The sequence below is a fragment of the Pelmatolapia mariae genome, linkage group LG20, assembly GCF_036321145.2.
Source record: "Pelmatolapia mariae isolate MD_Pm_ZW linkage group LG20, Pm_UMD_F_2, whole genome shotgun sequence".
Taxonomy (NCBI): domain Eukaryota; kingdom Metazoa; phylum Chordata; class Actinopteri; order Cichliformes; family Cichlidae; genus Pelmatolapia; species Pelmatolapia mariae.
In genome coordinates, this window is record NC_086244.1 from 3,174,481 (window position 1) to 3,194,441 (window position 19,961).

At 44.0% G+C, this 19,961-nt stretch overlaps 1 protein-coding gene across 8 annotated transcripts in view; it reads left to right on the plus strand.

The window, feature by feature from the left end:
• Positions 1-19,961, plus strand: part of sulf2b (sulfatase 2b) — a 120,838-nt gene that overhangs the window by 87,480 nt on the left and 13,397 nt on the right. For 7 of the 8 annotated variants that reach the window (XM_063463032.1, XM_063463030.1, XM_063463035.1 and 4 more), the window contains 3 exons: positions 5,917-5,973; positions 6,531-6,660; positions 18,278-18,518. In XM_063463032.1, the coding sequence (XP_063319102.1) occupies positions 5,917-5,973; positions 6,531-6,660; positions 18,278-18,518 (428 nt within the window). Of the gene's footprint in view, positions 1-5,916; positions 5,978-6,530; positions 6,661-18,277; positions 18,519-19,961 lie in introns of those variants that run through there. The other variant, XM_063463037.1, reaches the window with a different exon arrangement.

Genomic DNA, 19,961 nt, shown 5'->3' on the forward strand with positions numbered 1-19,961 from the left:
GATTGGTAAACGGACCGTGACCATCTGTGCAGGAAACATCTGAGCTGTTTTTAATTGATTAAACTATATCTGTTTGTCTTCACTGAGAACCGCTTCACTCTGTGTTGCTCACAATAAGTTGTCCAGGCTGTCAGGTCAATGGAAACAATCAATTTGGTGCTCAAGTCAATTGTAAATGACTTCATTGGGTAAGTTATAGGTGACTGGACTTATTCTGTGAATGGCTTCTTCCTTCTAAAACTGAGTTTTCCTTTCCTACTGTGGTTGGGGGACCTGTTATCCCGCTGTGATTGCCAGTGACCAATACCATCGCTGTTGGTGGCTGAGGGGGGGGGTGCACTTGCTAAGGTTTGAAGGTTATATAGCTGCTGGTGTTGGACACACGCAAAGGAGTTTAATTTCCACTTCCAGGTTCAAGAGAAAGTAGATAAACTACACCAGCGTGAGAGTCTCAATCACCTCTAATGATGAATGATTTAGTCTGGCTTAATTAGTGGACGGATATCAGCTGAGCAGCTAAAATGTAATTAAGTCTCTGCAGACCTAGAGCTAAATGAAGCCCTAATTTCAAATCAAAACAGCAGACACAAGTACCCTCCTTTGGTTTAATCTCGTTTTCAGATGATGATGGATCATTGTGGCTGCCTCCCACATACACATGATTTCAGAGTAAAGGGGTGGGAGCACCAGCTTCACCCAAACCTGTCTGTGTCACGGCGAAGCAGATTATATTTAGCATGAATCAAAGGATGTTAATTTAATGCATTACTGGGGAAACTAGTTAAAATATTCCCTTCATTGGCGAGGCATGGTCGATCCTTGAGATCATCATGACATGATGTTAAAATTTGACTGAAAGTCCAAATCAGAAATGGAGCATTTCTGAACCCTCGCCAGGTTTTTTGGGTTGGACGAAAGTTTGTTTAGTCCCGAGCATGGTCAGCGTGAAGGTTTCTTCTTCTTCTTCTTCCTCTTCTTCTTCTTCTTCACAACGATGGATGGATGGCCAGACAGAGGGATGGATGGATGGATGAATGGATGGATGGATGGCTGGTCAGACGGATGGTGGATGATGGATGAATGGATGGATGGATGGATGGACGGAGGGATTGATGGATGGTCTTACGGCTGGTCAGCTGGATGGATGGACGGTCGGACGGGGGGATGGATGAATGGATGGTCGGATAGTTAGACGGATGAATGAATAGATGGAGTGTCAGATGGAGAGATGGATGGATGGTCGGATGGCTGGATGGACGCTGGATGGATGAATGGATGGATGGATGGACGGAGGGAGGGATGGATGTATGGATGGGTTCAGGAGGGTTCGAGTAGTAAAAGTTTTTGAGGTCCATGTCAGGTCAGAGACTTTGGAGGGGATGTTGCAGCTGAATGAGAACAATAGTTCAGAAATTTAAGTCTTCTAAAACGTTGTCCGTACAAGCAGAAATGCTATTTTTCTTTTTCCTGTTAAACATGTTGTGATGCAGCCGTATCTTTGTGTTTTTCACGTTGCTGAATTTAAATCAAACCAGATACAGTGGCTTACAAAAGTATTCGGCCCCCTTGAACTTTTCCACATTTTGTCACATTACAGCCACAAACATGAATCAATGTTATTGGAATTCCACGTGAAAGACCAACACAAAGTGGTGTACACGTGAGAAGTGGAACGAAAATCATACATGATTCCAAACATTTTTTACAAATAAATAACTGCAAAGTGGGGTGTGCGTAATTATTCAGCCCCCTGAGTCAATACTTTGTAGAACCACCTTTTGCTGCAATTAAAGCTGCCAGTCTTTTAAGGTATGTCTCTACCAGCTTTGCACATCTACAGACTGAAATTCTTGCCCATTCTTCTTTGCAAAACAGCTCCACAACTGCCCTGTGACGGCCTCAGAGGTTGTCTAAGAGAATATTGGGAGCAACAACACCATGAAGTCCAAAGAACACACCAGACAGGTCAGGGATAAAGTCATTGAGAAATTTAAAGCAGGCTTAGGCTACAAAAAGATTTCCCAAGCCTTGAACATCCCACGGAGCACTGTTCAAGCCATCATTCAGAAATGGAAGGAGTATGGCACAACTGTAAACCTACCAAGACAAGGCCGTCCACCTAAACTCACAGGCCGAACAAGGAGAGCGCTGATCAGAAATGCAGCCAAGAGGCCCATGGTGACTCTGGACGAGCTGCAGAGATCTACAGCTCAGGTGGGGGAATCTGTCCATAGGACAACTATTAGTCGTGCACTGCACAAAGTTGGCCTTTATGGAAGAGTGGCAAGAAGAAAGCCATTGTTAACAGAAAACCATAAGAAGTCCCATTTGCAGTTTGCCACAAGCCATGTGGGGGACACAGCAAACATGTGGAAGAAGATGCTCTGGTCAGATGAGACCAAAATGGAAAACGCTATGTGTGGTGGAAAACTAACACTGCACATCACTCTGAACACACCATCCCCACTGTCAAATATGGTGGTGGCAGCATCATGCTCTGGGGGTGCTTCTCTTCAGCAGGTACAGGGAAGCTGGTCAGAGTTGATGGGAAGATGGATGGAGCCAAATACAGGGCAATCTTGGAAGAAAACCTCTTGGAGTCTGCAAAAGACTTGAGACTGGGGCGGAGGTCAACCTTCCAGCAGGACAACGACCCTAAACATAAAGCCAGGGCAACAATGGAATGGTTTCAAACAAAACATATCCATGTGTTAGAATGGCCCAGTCAAAGTCCAGATCTAAATCCAATCCAGAATCTGTTTTTCAAGATCTGAAAACTGCTGTTCACAAACGCTGTCCATCTAATCTGACTGAGCTGGAGCTGTTTTGCAAAGAAGAATGGGCAAGGATTTCAGTCTGTAGATGTGCAAAGCTGGTAGAGACATACCTTAAAAGACTGGCAGCTGTAATTGCAGCAAAAGGTGGTTCTACAAAGTATTGACTCAGGGGGCTGAATAATTACGCACACCCCACTTTGCAGTTATTTATTTGTAAAGAATGTTTGGAATCATGTCTGATTTTCGTTCCACTTCTCACGTGTACACCACTTTGTGTTGGTCTTTCACGTGGAATTCCAATAACATTGATTCATGTTTGTGGCTGTAATGTGACAAAATGTGGAAAAGTTCAAGGGGGCCGAATACTTTTGCAAGCCACTGTATGTGTCTTTAAACCTGAAACTTAGCGTTTTTTAGCTGTACTCTCAGTTCTGCAGCACACTGAAGCCTCTGAAGATATCTGTCTGAACATTTGAATAGAGTCCTTACATTCTGTGGAGTGCTGAGATGAACTTTACAGCAGCTGTTCCCTTTTTATTGTCTGTGAGTTACAGAGGAAACACCAACAGTAGCTGAAAGACTGATTACAGAGAGCCAGAGTTTATTCAGAGTAATGGACTGATTCTGTGCAGATTCTCCCAGAACAGTCTGCTCTTTGCTGTTAGGAGAATTAAACCAGACTTGTCTTGCAGCAGAAGCACATGATTATAGATTCTAGGTGTTTTTCAGGAGGAGCCAGAATTTCAGCAGCACAGGACAAAACAGTGACTGATAACACTTTACAGCCAACAAATAAAGAAAGAGGGTCCTGTTGTGCTACAAACATGAGAACAGATACTGCGCAGGCATTTGTAGATAGTTTAGTCTTCCCAGCTGCAGCTCCTAAAAGCCCTTTATTGTAAAGTAAATGAGAAAAAAGGCTTGATCAAAACAGAGCGTTTGACTGCTTCGCTGATGTTAGAAATTCAGCGTGCGCCTGTCTTCACACCTAAAAACACAAGTGTAACTCATGTGTTATGATTCTAGGTCATGTATAAATATGGTTTCATATACAGTTGACCAAAAATAATCATAATTCTATTTTTATTTGTGCCGGTTGATTGTTGACGCGACCTGGACCCAGAACAGGAAGCTCTCCCAGACCGACCCTGACGCTGATCCTCGGGATCGCCGCTCTACTAAATATTTTCGGTGTTGGATTTTTGGCACTGGAAAGCGTGGGCTCTCCAAATGTGTGAAAAGGATTTTCCTGTCCATACTTTGCTTTTAATTACATTTTTGGCATATTTTCTTCATCTGACTGTGGTAATGTGTTTGCTTGTTAAATATATTTCAAACAATACCAGCGTAGTGAAAAGGCGTTTGATGTTTTCCATCAATCCATTTCCTTCTGCTTAGCCAGTTCAGACTCATAGATGGGCAGAAGTCGAACACCAGTCTATCACAGTCTGCTATAGTGGCAATGATAGTAACGACAGCTGCACTGGAGAGCCAACAAGAAGACAGCCCCCTGATAATGAGGGTGCATTTGATGAAATGGGTCTGTTCTGGATCCTTTACTGCTGAAATCTGCAGGCAGGAAGATCAACAGCAAGACATCCAGCACATGTGAGCAGACATCAGCAGCTGTTATGACAGTCACAGTCAGATGCAGCATGAAAAAGGAGGTGTGGGTATGGTTGCAAAGCGGCTTGCAGATGTGTAGTAACTGTGGGCAGGTTAAAGCAGTGTACCAGCTGCTGCTGCGAGTTCTCCACAGTAACGTTGGGCAGGAAATCTCACTTTCACAGTTTTATTCAAACATTACTTTTCACACAGTCTCTGACTCTCTGTGGCCGGCTGTGCTGCGCCGACTCTCAGACTCACCGCTGAGCGTCTCGTGTCTCTCATCTGCTACGATCTACCTGCTGTCGGGGGAGGGGTTAATTAGACGTCCCCAGCAGGTGTCCCACACTCCTCATCAGGCACTGTGCCCCCAAACACACTGCTCTACCTCTCCTCCCTGCGACTGAGCCCAGAAACCACAACCCGCCTCCACAAGCGGCTTAAATAGCGTGCCCTGTATAAGACAGCCAATTAGACGCTTTAAAGGGTATTAGCAGAGCCATCAGCTGATGTGGGCTGACACCGAGGTCAGCTGATTTGCCACAGCTGAGTTGGCCTTCATGGTCTGCCTGAGCTAACACCCACTTGTTGCCTCCGTTGTGAACAGCAGAGAATCGGTGGATAAAGGTGCTGTCCATCAGGTCACCAGCAGCTTCTTAATAATTACACTTAGATTTCATTCTATGACTTTTTACAGACTTTATACATATTTTCATATAAGAAACAAAAATCTTATGAGCTCCGTTTGGCCAGGGTGTGTTTAGCATCTCACAGCTTGTGGCTAAAGTTCAACCCAACCCTAAACCTAAGCGGTGCGCTGGCAACTGGTTTGGATGTTAAAAGTAAAACTAAAAAAATCCAAATATTTAGTTGTGTGCTGCGCTGATGGCTGTCATTTTGGAAACTTAAATTAGTCCTTCTTCAGTGTGTTTCAAACTTTGGAGACAAGCTTTTACATCGAGCAGCAACATTTTCCGCCGCCTTTGTGTGTAAATCCTCGTCGCGGCCTCATTATTATGTTTGTGTCTTCCTGTGCTGTTTATTCTGTGAATCAATCGAGACGAAAACGACTGGAAAAAGTCCTGCAGTCGTTTCCACTGCGGTGACTGTTGTTCTTTTAAGTGTAGGAGGAAAATCAAAATGTTATTCCTGAAAGTTAACGTTACAAACATCCCAGAATAGAAACCAGATGGAGTCACGCGCTTAATGAGGGGACAGAGCGCGGTATGAATATTATATAAATGCGTGTAATGTTCGATGATTTGAACTGAAATGAACTCGCTGCTCCTGACGTGGCAGTGAGAGGCGCTCCAGCCCGAAGTTTAGGGGTGTAAAATAAAGCAGCGATGCACATTTAGCAGCTCTTTCAGACGCCGCTTCAGTAAAGGCAGTCGGGTTTAATGGAGTCGACGTGAAAAAAGAAGAAGGTAAGGTGAGGTGAAGACAGGCGGAGGGTGCGACAGTGTTGGTTGTGGGTTAAAAATAGCAGAAGTGCAGGAATTCTGATTCTCGCTGTTTTCATCCTCTTCTTCAGGTTCCAAGTGAACAAGAAGCCGAAGGTGTGGAGAGACTCGTTCCTGGTGGAGAGAGGGTAAAGACGACACATCACTGCTGCTGCTTGGGAAAATGTAACACATAACAATCTACGTTCAGTACAGAGTGTAACACAGCAGCTGCTCTCACTGCTGGGAAAACATGGCAGCAAGAACTCCTGTTCCTGAGTCATGGACGTGCAGCTGGTGTCGTCCACCCGGTGGAAGCAGATCTGCCTGATGATATTTGGTTAATTAGTAAAAAGTGTTTTCATAATAACTCTGAGACAGATATTAATCACAGCTTACAGCCACAAGCTTAAACACATCATTAAGCTTTGATTCAGTCAATTGTTCTTCTAACAGAGGGCTAAAGGTTAACTTTCAGCTTTTAAAAGTTTGTAAAGAACTCTAAAGTTTGGAGTGAGTCGCTCGTTTCGCTGGCTTCTTCTCCGTGGCATCGATCCCCACGCTCAAGGCCACCGAAACATTTACACAGAAAAAAGCAGATTTCTTGATTCAGACAGAATTGCCAAAATAAACTTTTATTAACTTTGAATCATGAATTCATTAAACATGCAGATTTCCTCCCTGCTTATGTTTGACGTTTTTACAGGAAGCTGCTCCACCAGGTCGTCGAAGGTAAGGAAGTGTCGCAGGAGGAGAACTTCCTGCCCAAACGCCAACGAGTGAAAGACCTCTGTCAGAGAGCCGAGTACCAGACGCCCTGCCAGCAGACGGGACAGGTACAGTAACACTTTACTTCTGATTCATTTACTCCTCGACTCCTGATCCTACTTCTCCCAAAGGTATCACGCTCCTTCTCCATCCTTGCACTACAATAGTCAGATTTTTTTATAATCTCCTGAATCCAATTACTTCACTCCTGATGTTATTATTGTACTTTTGTAGCTGCTTATTCCTCAATGCATAATCTTATTCCTCTCTTTTACTCTGGAATACCTTATTTTTCCTGATTCTACTCAGTTTTACTGCGTTTGCATCCAATGACTTCACTCCTGATCTCATTACGTGTCCCTGATGGCATTACCTTACCCCCAGTCTACCTTAACTTTACTCCAGAATACTTTACTCAAGACTTTATAACATTCTCTTACAAATCTGTTACTTTCGTTCTCATTCCTAATTTTCACTTCTCTCCAGAAACCTTATTTCACTCCATTCACCAAGTTAATCAAATTCACTCATAAAATTATCAGTATTCCTATAAATTTGGCTCCATTGAACTTACTTGACTTCTCATATCATTTCTGTACTTTTGATCCCATTACTTAATTCTGATTGCAGTACTTTATTCCAACCCTTTGCTCCACACACCATACTTTAGATCTTGGAGCGTTCCCTTTCCTTCCACTAAAATGTTTTTTCTCTAAACTTCCTTCTGTTAACTCCGTTCCTGGTCCCGTTATCACTCTTTTAAATTACTCTTATTCGTGTCCTTTTCCTTACTCCAGAATCCTATTCTGTGCTCCATTCTGCTCCCAATCCAATTAAATCATTCTTTCCAACCTTATTATTTTCCCAATAGCCTCATATCCCATTTCTAACTTCTGAATCTGGGACTTTATTCCTGATTCTACTTGTTTTTATTATTATTTCATTACTCAAGAATAATATTCCACCCTAATCCTTTCCATCACATTCACTCCATTCCTCAGTCATAATCCAGTAAATGTTCCTCTTTGGTGGATTGCTTTATTCAAGATCTCGTTGCTTTGTTCTGCATACTCCTATTTGCTATTTCTAATTTTACTCCAGAATAATGTTCTACTGGATCTCTCCTGATCCTGTTGTTTGGTTACAGCACACCCTACGGCTTTATTTTCGTCTTCATCTCATTATTTGAGTTGTGACTTCATCGTTTCGTTCCTCACTCGGGACGCTACATTTCTCGATCCAGTTATTTCTTCCTGATCCCATCATTTTGTTCACAATTGAACTGATTTACTCTTAATCCCTGTTTAATCCTCGTCTAATCACTTCATCCAGATGCTATTTACTCTCAATTCCATAACTTCCAGAAATCCGAATCCCATATGTTTAATTTCTCTGTACTCCTAACTGCTCCTCCACTGCCAGTCTCATCGTTTTACTTCTACCATCCTGTAGTTCACTCCTGATCCTGTGGCTTCAATCACAGTCTTATTGCTCATTATTCCTGCTTCGCTTTGACAGAACATGCAGACTATAAAGTTTGCACTCTTTCCGATGCAGTTTTTCTTTGGTCTGTGCAGTCTTCAGTAACAAGCTGTTTTTGGAATAAAGACGGGAAAGCTGGGATGGCTACCGCTCCAATAAACAGAGACTTGAAAGAAGCAGGGTAGACTTGTGTCACAGAGATGAAAAACCAGATGTCATCTCTGTAAACCACACACATACAATAACTGCAGTAATGACTGGAACGACCAGAACACAATGGACTCGCTGAACGCTGCAGCATCAAAGAGACGTCGAGAGAATCAAGATGCGACAGCACAACAGAAACTTTTCTGCCAGACATTTAGAGAGCTGTGTCACTGTGTGTTTGTGTTCACGCTTGTTTGAGGTTAATTACACTTGTCGAAAAATCCCTTTAGCAAGTTGATTAGTCTCTTAGCAACAGAGTCTGCCGGCTGCTGGGTTGCTGTGATAAACAGCCCCAAGAAAACTGCATATATGTGTGTGTACTTAATAATTCAGGCATTTGTCGCTCTTTAATAAGCGTGAGTGACTCAGGGCAACAGTCGGAATTCATTCGGGTCATGCTAATCTTCTAATGAACAACTACAGAGTCACGATACAGCCGATGCTGAAAGCAAAAGAAGACTCTGAATGTATTGTACATGTTTACGAGGCAATAGACGGCCTCTTCCCAGCCTCGCCTTTCCTACCTCACCCCCCTTCACTCAAAGCCCGGCAGGTCTGGTTACGTGCTGATCAAAGCAAATCCACGTGAATGTTTCGAACCCTCACAAGTCTTGTGAGTCATCGTGCAAACACCTGTCCAAGGTTCCCTCTCGTTTTTTTTTTTTTGTTTTTTTTTAACCTGTCCCGTTTGGTTCTTTTGCCATCAGAATTATTGTCTAAAGGCGAAGAAAGATGCCCAACGGATTTACTTTACCAAATGGACCATCCCAGCCTTGCCGTAATGGTCCATTTGATTCAAGTTTTTATTGTTTATTTTATTTTCACTTGCTGAATACGGGACAGACTTGACTGGAGGAGAGAATGTGGAGAAAGAAAGAGGGAAAGAAAAAAACCTGAGAAGAGGGACGGGGAAAAAGGGCAAAAAACAAAAACCAACAGAATAAGCAGACAAAAAATACATATATCGATCACCTGGATCACCTGTTGAGAAAGAAAAAAGAAAGCAAGCAGAAGAAAACGAGAGTAATAAACAAGATCACAATGATATATGAGAATATGACAGTAAATACTAAATATTAAACATTATTGTGCAGCACGTGAGATCGACAGCGCACAGTGTGCTTTGAGGTAGGAGCCAAAAAGGGTGTAATTTGTGTGTGTGATCACCCGTGTGTACACCTGTGAGCATGAACGCGCTTGTTTTTAAAAGGTTCCTTCATGTAATGATCTGCTAGAGGGTGTGGGGGGCCACTGCCCCGACCTCCAGGGCATGAAGCAGGTATGGAGGAGATCAAGACTCCAGACATCCAGAGGCCCCCAGAACACAAGAGACCAAGGAAGACCAACAGAGGGGCAGCCGCGCCACTATCCCAGAAAGAGCTGAGGAGAGTCCCAGATGAGGGGTCACTCAGCAGCCGCGGAGCAGAAGCCAGGGGGGGTTGCAGTGACGTGCCCGTGAGCTCCACCGGCAGCCAGCTGTGCCTGAGTGGCCGAGCCCCGGGCCGTGAGGCCGAGGGCACCCCATCCCCAAAGTGGCCCGAGCGAGCCCCAGGCTCCAGGCCCCAATAAGCAGCCACCAAGGAGTGAGCCGGTGGGTACCTGGGCGCCCACCCCCGGAGACAGAGAACCACCAACGCACCGATGTCTGAGGGCGTCCGCCACCGGCAGGGGAAGTGGTGGGGGGAGATGGGCCTCCAAACCTTGGAGGGCCTGAGATGTCCTCAGAGAGGTGGCGTCTGATACCCAACCTGACATATAGACACAGACAAACAGGCACACACAGATACAAACATCTATTCCCACCCTCATGCTCTCATATACAATTGCTCAACACTCACCCAACGTGGAGACAGACATAGAGAGACGCTGTACACACAATCACACTCCCCAAGCGTACTCTAAGCCCCGAGTCTAGGTACCCTTGCCCCTGGAGGGGGAAACTGCACCCAGACTCAGGTGGTGTAACCCTTTTCCCTGCGGTGGGGAGAAGCAGACCGCCCCGACTCCGCAGCAGCAGGGAGGCCCCATACACCAGACCCCAGTCGGACGGCCAACTCCTCCTCCTAGCCCCCCTGCTCCAGCAGGCCGCAGAGAACGGGGGTGTAGGAAGACTCCAAACCTCCCTCCACCCGCTCATATGTACTGTTGATGTATGTGTATTCTAAGGTGCATTTAAAACCCAGGAGGGCATGGAGCCACCTGCCAGAGCAGCAGGTAAGCATATAGCCCCTCCTGCTAGCCCTCAATGTCTACATGTATTTAAAATTGAGAGGTGGGCAACGACGCCAGGGGTGAGGTGTACACCCTGATGGTAGTTTGGAATCCGTGTAGCGTGCCCACCTCCAAGATCCTATATGTATGTGTAATGAGAGTGTGAGTAATGTGAATGTCTAAGTTGTGGGATAAAATTGAGGCAGAGGCAGCCAGAAGGGGACAGAGGGGGGGGATGTCTCCTCTGCACCCTGGTGACACACCCCTACCCCAAGGCCCTGCATGTGTGGGTGATTGTGGTGGAGCGGGAAGAGGGAGGCCGCTGGAGATGGGGAGGGAAGGAAGGGAGGGGCAAGTGACCCCTCCCTGGGGCCAGCTCCCCCGCTGACCCCAGTAGGCACCCCCATGCTGTGCAACCCGCCAGGGAAAGGGGGCCCAGGCCCATCCGGACCGGGGCCCAGTGCAGCAGCGCCCCCCGGCCCCACAGAGCCCGGGACAATTCACCTGACCCCACCACAGAGAAAACTGCACCCACCCCCATCATCCACTCATCTTCCAGACTACACAAGACAATAGACGCCCAGGCTGAGATCTTCCTCCACCACTCCTGTATCTCCCCCTCCTGCAGAGAGAGTTCCTGAAGAGAGGAAAGCTCCTGCAAGATGTGACAACCTCCCCCACCAGTTGAAGAGCCCCCCAGGTGGCTCGATGCACCGGCGGCACCCCGCGCCAGGGCCGGGCCCCCATACACCCACCCGCCCACAACCTCGGCAACACACCAACCAGGACCCAAGCCCCTGAGGCCCGGCCAGGGCCCCAGCCCAGAGACGGAGCGCCCCCAGAACCTCACGCCCATCCCGGACCCACCCAGGGGCAGCCAGGCTACCAGGTCAGTAACCCACGTCCGTCAGCACAGACCCTCCCCTAGCCCCGCTGCACGCAGCCACGAGGAAACCGTCACCTAAGAGCCAACAGAGCCCCTAATTGGCCATGACCGCTACCCCGGGTTGAGCCCCCCAAGGAAGATGCTCCTGGGGAACCCCCCGACGCCCTAAGCCTGTCCCTACCCCCACACCAATCACAACAGTGAAGGTGGGACCAAACTATGGCCCCCCACCCCCACTAGGTGATGGAGCTGATCAAAGGAGCCCAGAGCAATTGATCTGATGTGGTGGCAGAGGCTGTATCAAGACTAATGTAATCTAATAGATCATTTCTATACTGGTTAGAATTAAGATTATTTTTATTTTTCCAGTTCATGAGGACTGTTTTCTTGGCTATGCATAGGGCAGTGAAAACCATATGGGCTATATTCTTTTCCGTAGTGACATTATCTAAGCTGCCCAACAAACATACTAAAGGAGAAGTTGGAATGTTACATTTCAGACACTTTGATAAGTCTTCACATATCTCACGCCAAAACTTCTGAACTGGTGGACAGAACCAAAGAGCGTGGATATAATTGTCCGGTGAATTGGTTTGGCAGTGTGAGCAGTTGTTGGTAGACGTAAAGCCCATCTTGAACATCCGATGACCTGTATAGTGCACTCTATGTAGTATTTTGTATTGAATTAATTGAAGACTGGGATTTCTAATTAAATGAAAGGTTTTTAAGCAAATCTGAGACCAGAAGTTTTGGTCTAAGTTAACTGATAAATCCGCTTCCCATTTTGCAATAGGAAGTGATATTGATTCATCTGTTTTAGAAAGCATTCTGTATATTTTGGATAGTAATTTGGGGGTTTTAAGAGTAAGAAATTGAACCACACTTGGTGGTGTTTGTAGTTCAACTTGACCCGGTTTAAATCTCTTTTTTACTATGGATTTAATTTGTTGATATTCTAAAAATCTTTTCTTGTTGATCCCATATTGTGTAACTAGTCTGTCAAATGAAATAAATTCTGTTCCTTCTAGTATATGTTCTAAATATTTGATTCCTTTACTACTCCAATCTGAAAAGTTTATCATATTATTGTTTTGTAATATGTCAGGGTTGTTCCAGATAGGTGTACGTTTGCATGGGATTAATGGAGACTCTGTCAACTTCAGAAACTCCCACCACGCTGTCAGAGAGGAGCTGATGTTGACGCTTTTGAAGCATTCATGTCGTTGGATGTTTGAGCTGATAAACGGTAGATCTGAAATCTCTAGATTATTGCAAAGTGCTTGTTCTACATCTAGCCAAGGTTCATCTAAGAGGGTATGTTTTTGCCATCCTGAGATAAACTGAAGCCTGTTGGCCAAGAAGTAGTGCTGAAAGTTAGGTAGTTCTAATCCTCCTTTATCCTTGGTCTTTTGTAGTGTTTTTAAGCTTATACGTGGGGGCTTATTTTTCCAAAGGAATTTGGACATATATGAATCTAGAGATCTGAACCAATCTTGCGGCGGTTTAGTTGGGATCATTGAGAATAAATAATTTATTTTTGGTAATACCATCATTTTTATAGCGGCAACCCTTCCCATGAGTGATATGGGTAGACATTTCCACCTAGCCAGATCACCTTCTACTTTCTTTAAAAGTGGGATATGGTTTAATTTAGTTAGATCTGCAAGCTTGGGAGAAACATTAATACCTAAATATTTTATATTTCCCGATTGCAGTGGAGTAGAAGAGGAATTATGGAAGGAGCAATTAATCGGAAGGACTGTAGATTTTGACCAGTTAATTGAGTAATCTGATATTCTTGCAAAAGAGTTTATCAGTTCAATCACCCCAGAGATATTGGTTTGTGAATTTTGGAGAAAGAGTAACACATCATCCGCATAAAGGCTGATTTTATGTTCCACGTTCTTGCATTTTATGCCCTTAATTACTGAATTCTGTCTAATTGCTGCTGCTAGTGGTTCGATAAAAATTGCAAACAGTGAAGGGGAGAGTGGGCATCCCTGCCTGGTGCCCCTCAGGAGACAGAAGCTGGAGGATGTCTGGTCATTTGTTCTGACACAAGCTGTTGGGGAATTATATAATATTTTTAACCAGTTGATGAAAGAAGATCCAAAACCAAATTTGTGTAAAGTTGCAAATAGAAATTTCCAGTTAACTCTGTCAAACGCTTTTTCTGCATCTAGAGAAAATATTGTAGTTTCAAGGTTTTTACTGTATGAGTAGTCTATCAAATTAAGTAATCTACGTGTATTTGTTGATGAGTGCCTACCTTTTATGAAACCAGTTTGGTCAGGATGAATTAAGAGGGGGGTTATTTTCTCTAGTCTCTTTGAGAGAGCTTTGCAAATTATTTTAAGGTCTACATTTATAAGGGATATTGGACGATAGCTTGAGGGATATACAGGGTCTTTGCCTGGTTTTAGCAGGAGATTAATGTTTGCAGAATTCATATTTGGTGGAAGTCTGCCATTTTCTTTGATTTCCAACAACGTTCTGTAAAAAACTGGTGCTAGAATCGTCCAGAATTCTTTGTAGAATTCTGCAGGAAAGCCGTCTGGACCTGGAGCCTTATTATTGGGCATATTTATCAGGGCTTCCTGGAGTTCACCTGGCGTCAGTGGCGAATCCAGTGCCATTGCTTGAGTGTCTAATAATTTTGGGAGAGTTATGTTGTCTAAAAACTGATCAATTTCCTTTTTAGATGGGTTTATTTGTGGTGAATACAACGTTTTATAGAAATCCCTGAAAATGTTGTTTATTTGTTTCGGTTCATATATTGTGTTCCCAGATGAATCTTGAACAGCACATAGAGTTGTTTTTTCTTTATTTATTTTTAGCTGGTTTGCTAGAAATTGACCGGATTTATTACTATGTTCATAATTTTGTAAGCGTAGTCTTTGTACTAAGAATTTTGTTTTTTTATCAATTATCTCATTTAATTCTAGTTTTGTTTTCCGTATTTTGTTCAATGTTTCCTGATCTTGGTGGGACGCATAGGCTTCTTCTAGTGATTTGATGGTTTTTTCTAATTCCTGAATATTTTTGTTTTCTTTTTTCTTTTTATGTGATGAGAAAGAAATTATTTTACCTCTCATCACGGCTTTCCCTGCTTCCCATAAAACAGAAGCTGATGTTCCGGGAGTGTCATTAAAGTCTAAATATGAAGTCCACTCTTTTTTAAAATATTTAATAAAGTCTTCATCTTTAAGCAGTGATATATTAAATCTCCAGTTTTTACTTGGCGTAGTATTATTCTTGTGCATTAGTGTTAAAGATACAGGAGCATGATCGCTGACAGCTATAGGGTGAATCTCAGTGTCTGAAATGTCACTCAGCAGTGAGCTGCTGACCAAAAAATAATCCAGACGAGAGTAGGAGTGATGAACATGTGAGAAAAAAGTATATTCCTTACTGGTGGGGTGAAGGGAGCGCCATGCATCGCAAAGACCAAAGTCGCTCATATACTGTTTGATTATATTTGTGGACTGCCAATTACGCTGAGTTCCTGCTGTATTGAGCCTATCCATTTCTTCATTTAGTCCAAGGTTGAGGTCGCCTCCAAGAACAAGTGTGCCATCCAAGTGTTCAGAGAGTGCACTGAAAAAACTGTGAAAGAATGAGGGATCATCAACATTTGGACCATATACACTTACAATACATAGCTTTTTATCAAGTATAGATAGTTTAATGATTAAGAATCTGCCCTCTGGATCTATAACTGTATCGAGTACTGTGAAATTAATATTTTTATGTATTAAAATTGCTACTCCCCTTTGTCTAGAATTATAACAAGCTGAGAACACATTAGGAAACTCAGGTGTTTTAAGTTCATTCGAACCTCTAAGAGGTCTGTGGGTCTCTTGTAAAAGGACAACATCTGCCTGTAGTTTTTTGAGTTGGTTAAATATTTTTAACCTCTTTTCTCTGGAGCCAGCTCCATTTACATTCCATGTAACGAATCTCAGTGCACCCATAGATGTCTGTGTATAACTAGGGGTGTATGCTGTGTGTGTCGCTTAGACAGGTGGAGAGAATACATCACTTGTTCATAAATAAAGAGAGGGAGAGAGAGAAAAAGTGTGTGGCGAGATGCTCCCTGAGTCTGACTATGTGTGTGCATATTTACTAATATGAGTATGCTTGGCTTAAATGTGTGTATCCTATACAACTGTGTGCGCTGTCTGAGTGATGTAAATGTGCTGCCGTTGAGCGCATGACTGTGCGTGATCGTGCTGTGCGTATGTGTCGAAATAAAGGATGTTGTTTGTGGATGAGTGTGGAAGCAGGTGATCGAAGCAGTGAAAGAAAGAAAAAAGAAAGAAACCAAGGACAAGGGTGAGCAGCATAAAAACAAGAGGGAAAAGGAGAGAAGAAAAAACAAGAAGAGAGAAAAAAAAAAAAAGAAAAAAAAAGAAAAACCGGAAACATTCTAATCAAACCATTGACGGAGAGTGATGGTGTTAATACTGCTATGATATCACACCTAAGATGCGATTTGATACTGGTAAGTTAAACAGATGTTAATGCAAGTTAGTGTGAGTGGATGGGGAAAGGGTGTAGCGGATTCTTATCTGGTGTGAAGTTAATACAGCCACGGAGTGATGTCGGGGTCGCGGTGGAGCTGTCCGTCCACGTACAGCCGGTCCACAGCGATGACAGCGCGGGAGCCCTTCTGGATGAAGCCGCGTCGGATTGGGAAGAGGACCCTGCGTCGTTCCAGGATCTCTTTGGGGAACTGGTCGTTCACGCTGAAGTCCGTTCCTTTTAATTCCCTGCCGCGGCTTTTCACCTGTTCCTTTTGTTTGAAGTGGCCGAATTTGGCCACGATAGGACGTGGTCTCCCGGCCGTAGCCCGAATGGGGCCGAGGCGATGCACCCTATCGAAGACGATGTTCTTCACCGTGTCCTCCGGCAGCTTCAGGTGGTTTTTGATGAAGCTTTTTACCGTGGCCTCCGCGTCCTCTCCAGCGGCTTCTGGAATACCAGAAAATACCAGGTTATCACGCATGCTACGAGCTTGTAGATCAATAACTGTTTCTTTTATTTTTTTATTTTCTCTATTGAGCTGGGTAACATTTTCTGTGAGACATTTCACCGACTCCCTTAGCGTGGCATTTTCAGCAGCGAGCGTTTCCACCTGCTGCTGGCTGAACTCCAGGGATTCTCGCAAGCATTTAAATTCCCGGTGAAGAATCTCCACCAAGGACAGCCTTGCGTCGAAGCTGGACAATCGTTTGTCGATTGACTCCAGTATGTCGGCAATATCTTTGCCGGCTGGCGATGTTGTGCCGGGGGAATCTGCCGGGCGAAGTCTTTTCGACGATGGCGTCTCAGATTTGGCCGGGGAAGATGCACTCTGGGCCTTCTTCATCACGAGATCCTGGAAGCACTGGATCAATGTAATCTTGGAGAGCTTCTAAACTCTCCCCGTTGTTCTCCAGGGTGTTGGAGATTATTAAGACAAATATTGTTAGTTATAAGACAATTGATAAGTGTATTTGGTAATACTGAAGCTTAAAGGAATTTGTACAAATCTAAACTACCATTTGCTTAATTTTCCGCCAAAATCTCCAGCGTCTGACGTCAGTTACAACATGAGTCGCTTACCTTGTCCGTCACTTACCTCTCACTTACCTCTCCCCGCTCTCACTTCCCTCTCGTTTTCAGAGGCACTCTGCCTCTTCTTTGCCTCCTTTAGTAAAGTGACTCTTTTCATAGCTTCTATCAGGATCCAGCAGGAGCTATCGGAGAAAATGGAGCCATTGTTCTTTTGTTCTTTTTGGTTCCACAACAGCTTTCGAGGATTTTGTAGCCGGTGGCAGAGAGCAGTCAAGAAGCCAGTGTGATTTGTCCTAGAAACATTGTGTAATCAGCGTTTACCTTGGGATGATGTGTAAAAGGAACCCACTCATGTTTCAAACCTACAAACGCCACTCAGTGCAAGTCTGGCGTGTTGAAGCTCGGGTGTCCCTGGATGCTACCCCTGGAGTATCACCGTAATCAGCAGTTTAAAACAAGCTCACGTGCATGTCACCTTATTTAATATAAGATTTGGATAATCAGCCAATCAGTGATCAATAGTCAATAATAGAACATCACTGATTGTTGCTGAGAGTTAACAGCCCAACCACAGAAGTATTTCAGGGTCTTTTTCAGTCATATGGACAGGATGGAGTACAAGGCCTTGTGCAGTAATAAGGTGCTTTATGCCAGACTCAATATAGAACTCTGCTGTCGGGCAAAGCGTCTGATTTACCTGCTGGTTTTGATATTCAGGCTGTGAGTCAAAGAGCTGAAATGAGCCTCTGCTTGGAGACTTGTGGACATTCTCCCTACAGGCTGACTGAGGAGCTCTGAGTAGAGCTGCTGCACTTTTTCATATCGGCTGTTTATGGCCCGATATATGTGAGGATCTTTAGCCCCAATCCAGAATTTGATCGACCTGAACAAATCAAATCCTGACATCCAAGACCAGCAGCAGTCAAATGCAGTCAAATGCAGTCAAATGCATTCCTCGCTCAGTGTGATTACGGCGCTACACAGAACCAAGTGGACCAAACAAGACCTTCATTGTCTTTTGTTAAGCGTGCGTGTTGTTGTAAATCAATTCTGAGGTAAACAAATATTTTTCTGTTTAATTTTGTGATTTGTGAACTTTGTTTTTGCATCTTTTGTAAGTTGTTGTATATGTGACATCACATCCTGCCTGAAGATGATCCTTATATGATTATCAGGATGCCGTTTCCCTTTTAACTTCCATCTTTCAATATTCGCATTAAAGTATTTATTTATATTTTATTTATGGAGCTTTTGTATACGAACATTTGATGTTGGGAAAACTAAACCGGCTCCTCTGAACTGTTAAAAATAATTCCTCGTGCACGATTTTGTGTGTGCAGAAGTGGCAGTGTGTGGAGGACGCCACGGGGAAGCTACGGCTCTTCAAATGTAAGAATGAAGGAGGGGCCACAAGCTTCCAGAGGGGTGTGATTGGCCGTCAGCGTCCAATCAGCATCAAGTCTCAACTGTACCTTCCAAATTCTGGCGCTTGCGACTGCAATTTCCGTGACCTGCGACCTCTGAACCTTCGACCCCCCATGATGAAGCCGTTCAACAAGAAGCCTTTCTTCTCCAAAAAGAGTGAGTGTTAACGCTTCAGTCCACCAGGGGGCAGCAGTGATTATTAGGCATGCGCAATTTGCCTCATGAAAAAATTATTTTGCGTTAGGTTTAAAATAGAAAACTGTTGAGCGCCACGTGTGAGCAGTTTAGCAGCTTTTCTGGAATTCTCTGAATCCTTTATTAAGTTTCATCCATAAATTCCTTAAAAGCCTAAACAGGTTAAAGGTCAGCTGACTAAAATCCTGCTTTATTTGAATTCCTCATTGCACAAACTGTCAGCATCTTGAAGTCTTCATATTGTTTTTTGGGTCAGATCACTACGCTAGAATGAGGTTTTTTGCTAAAATAAGCAAAAATCACAAAACTGAAGCATAAACTTCTTTGAATGGTTTGAATTTTAAACCCGAGTTGTATCCAAGTGGATAGTTTATAAAAAACAACCAAACTAAATTTGCTCATTTTAAATGGGAGTCTAGAGGCATTGACTTGGTTTCTGAACGACAGTTTTTGGCTTCCGATGGGCGCCGCCAGAGCAATTCTGACCTGTCGGTGTGCGGATGAGGCCCTCGCAGACTTGTTCCAGAACGTCCTGCTTGGCCTCGACTGGACTGTGATTTGGAGATTTTGTGCTTCTCAAGCTGTTGCGACTAGTTTTTTGCAGTGTGGTGGGGTTTGTGTCATCATGCTGCTCGCGGCGTCTGCAGGATGCGAAGGGATGATCGAATACGTTTGGATGATGCGTTTAAAATTAACATTTCTGTGAGTGCCAGGACAAGATGATTGTTGTTACTGACTTTGCAGTGGTTTCATTGTTGTGGATGACTGGTGTACGCAGATGTTTTAATCCCAATGATTAATAATTCAAACGAGCACCTACACACCGACACGTTGGAATCATCACTGTGACGCAAGTCTGACAAACTCCTGCAGATATGACACATTAGTGCTGGTCATACTCACAAACAGACGAACCTCTCACCAAAAAAATGTCAGAGCTTTTGGAAAATAGTACAAAAATGTTTTTGCATGACACTTATTTGCAGTTTTTAATTTTCTGGCTGCTGATTGCTTATGATTTTAAACTTTTGTTTTTTTCAGCGTGGCTGTCGCTGCTTTGTGGTAATAAGTTTGTCATGAAACAGGAGCCGCGGTTCATATGAGATGATATGAGCATTGCTGTATGTGCTCAGAAAGAAAGACGGTGTATAAACTCCTCAGACGTGTCAGCTTTAGATCTCTTTCACTCCTCTGATTGACAAACTCATCTCAGGATGACATGTTTGATGGCAGGTGTGAGGCAGCTCATTGCGGTCGTAGAGGAGTGCACACTCTTGTCATGGTTTGGATCATTATCTCTGAGTTCAGCAGTGTGTTTGGCTGATCCTGTGTCTGATGGATTGCTACTTTGAACTCTGTGGTTGGAGGCCCACATGTTTAAATAATCCATTTGTCAGACTTGTT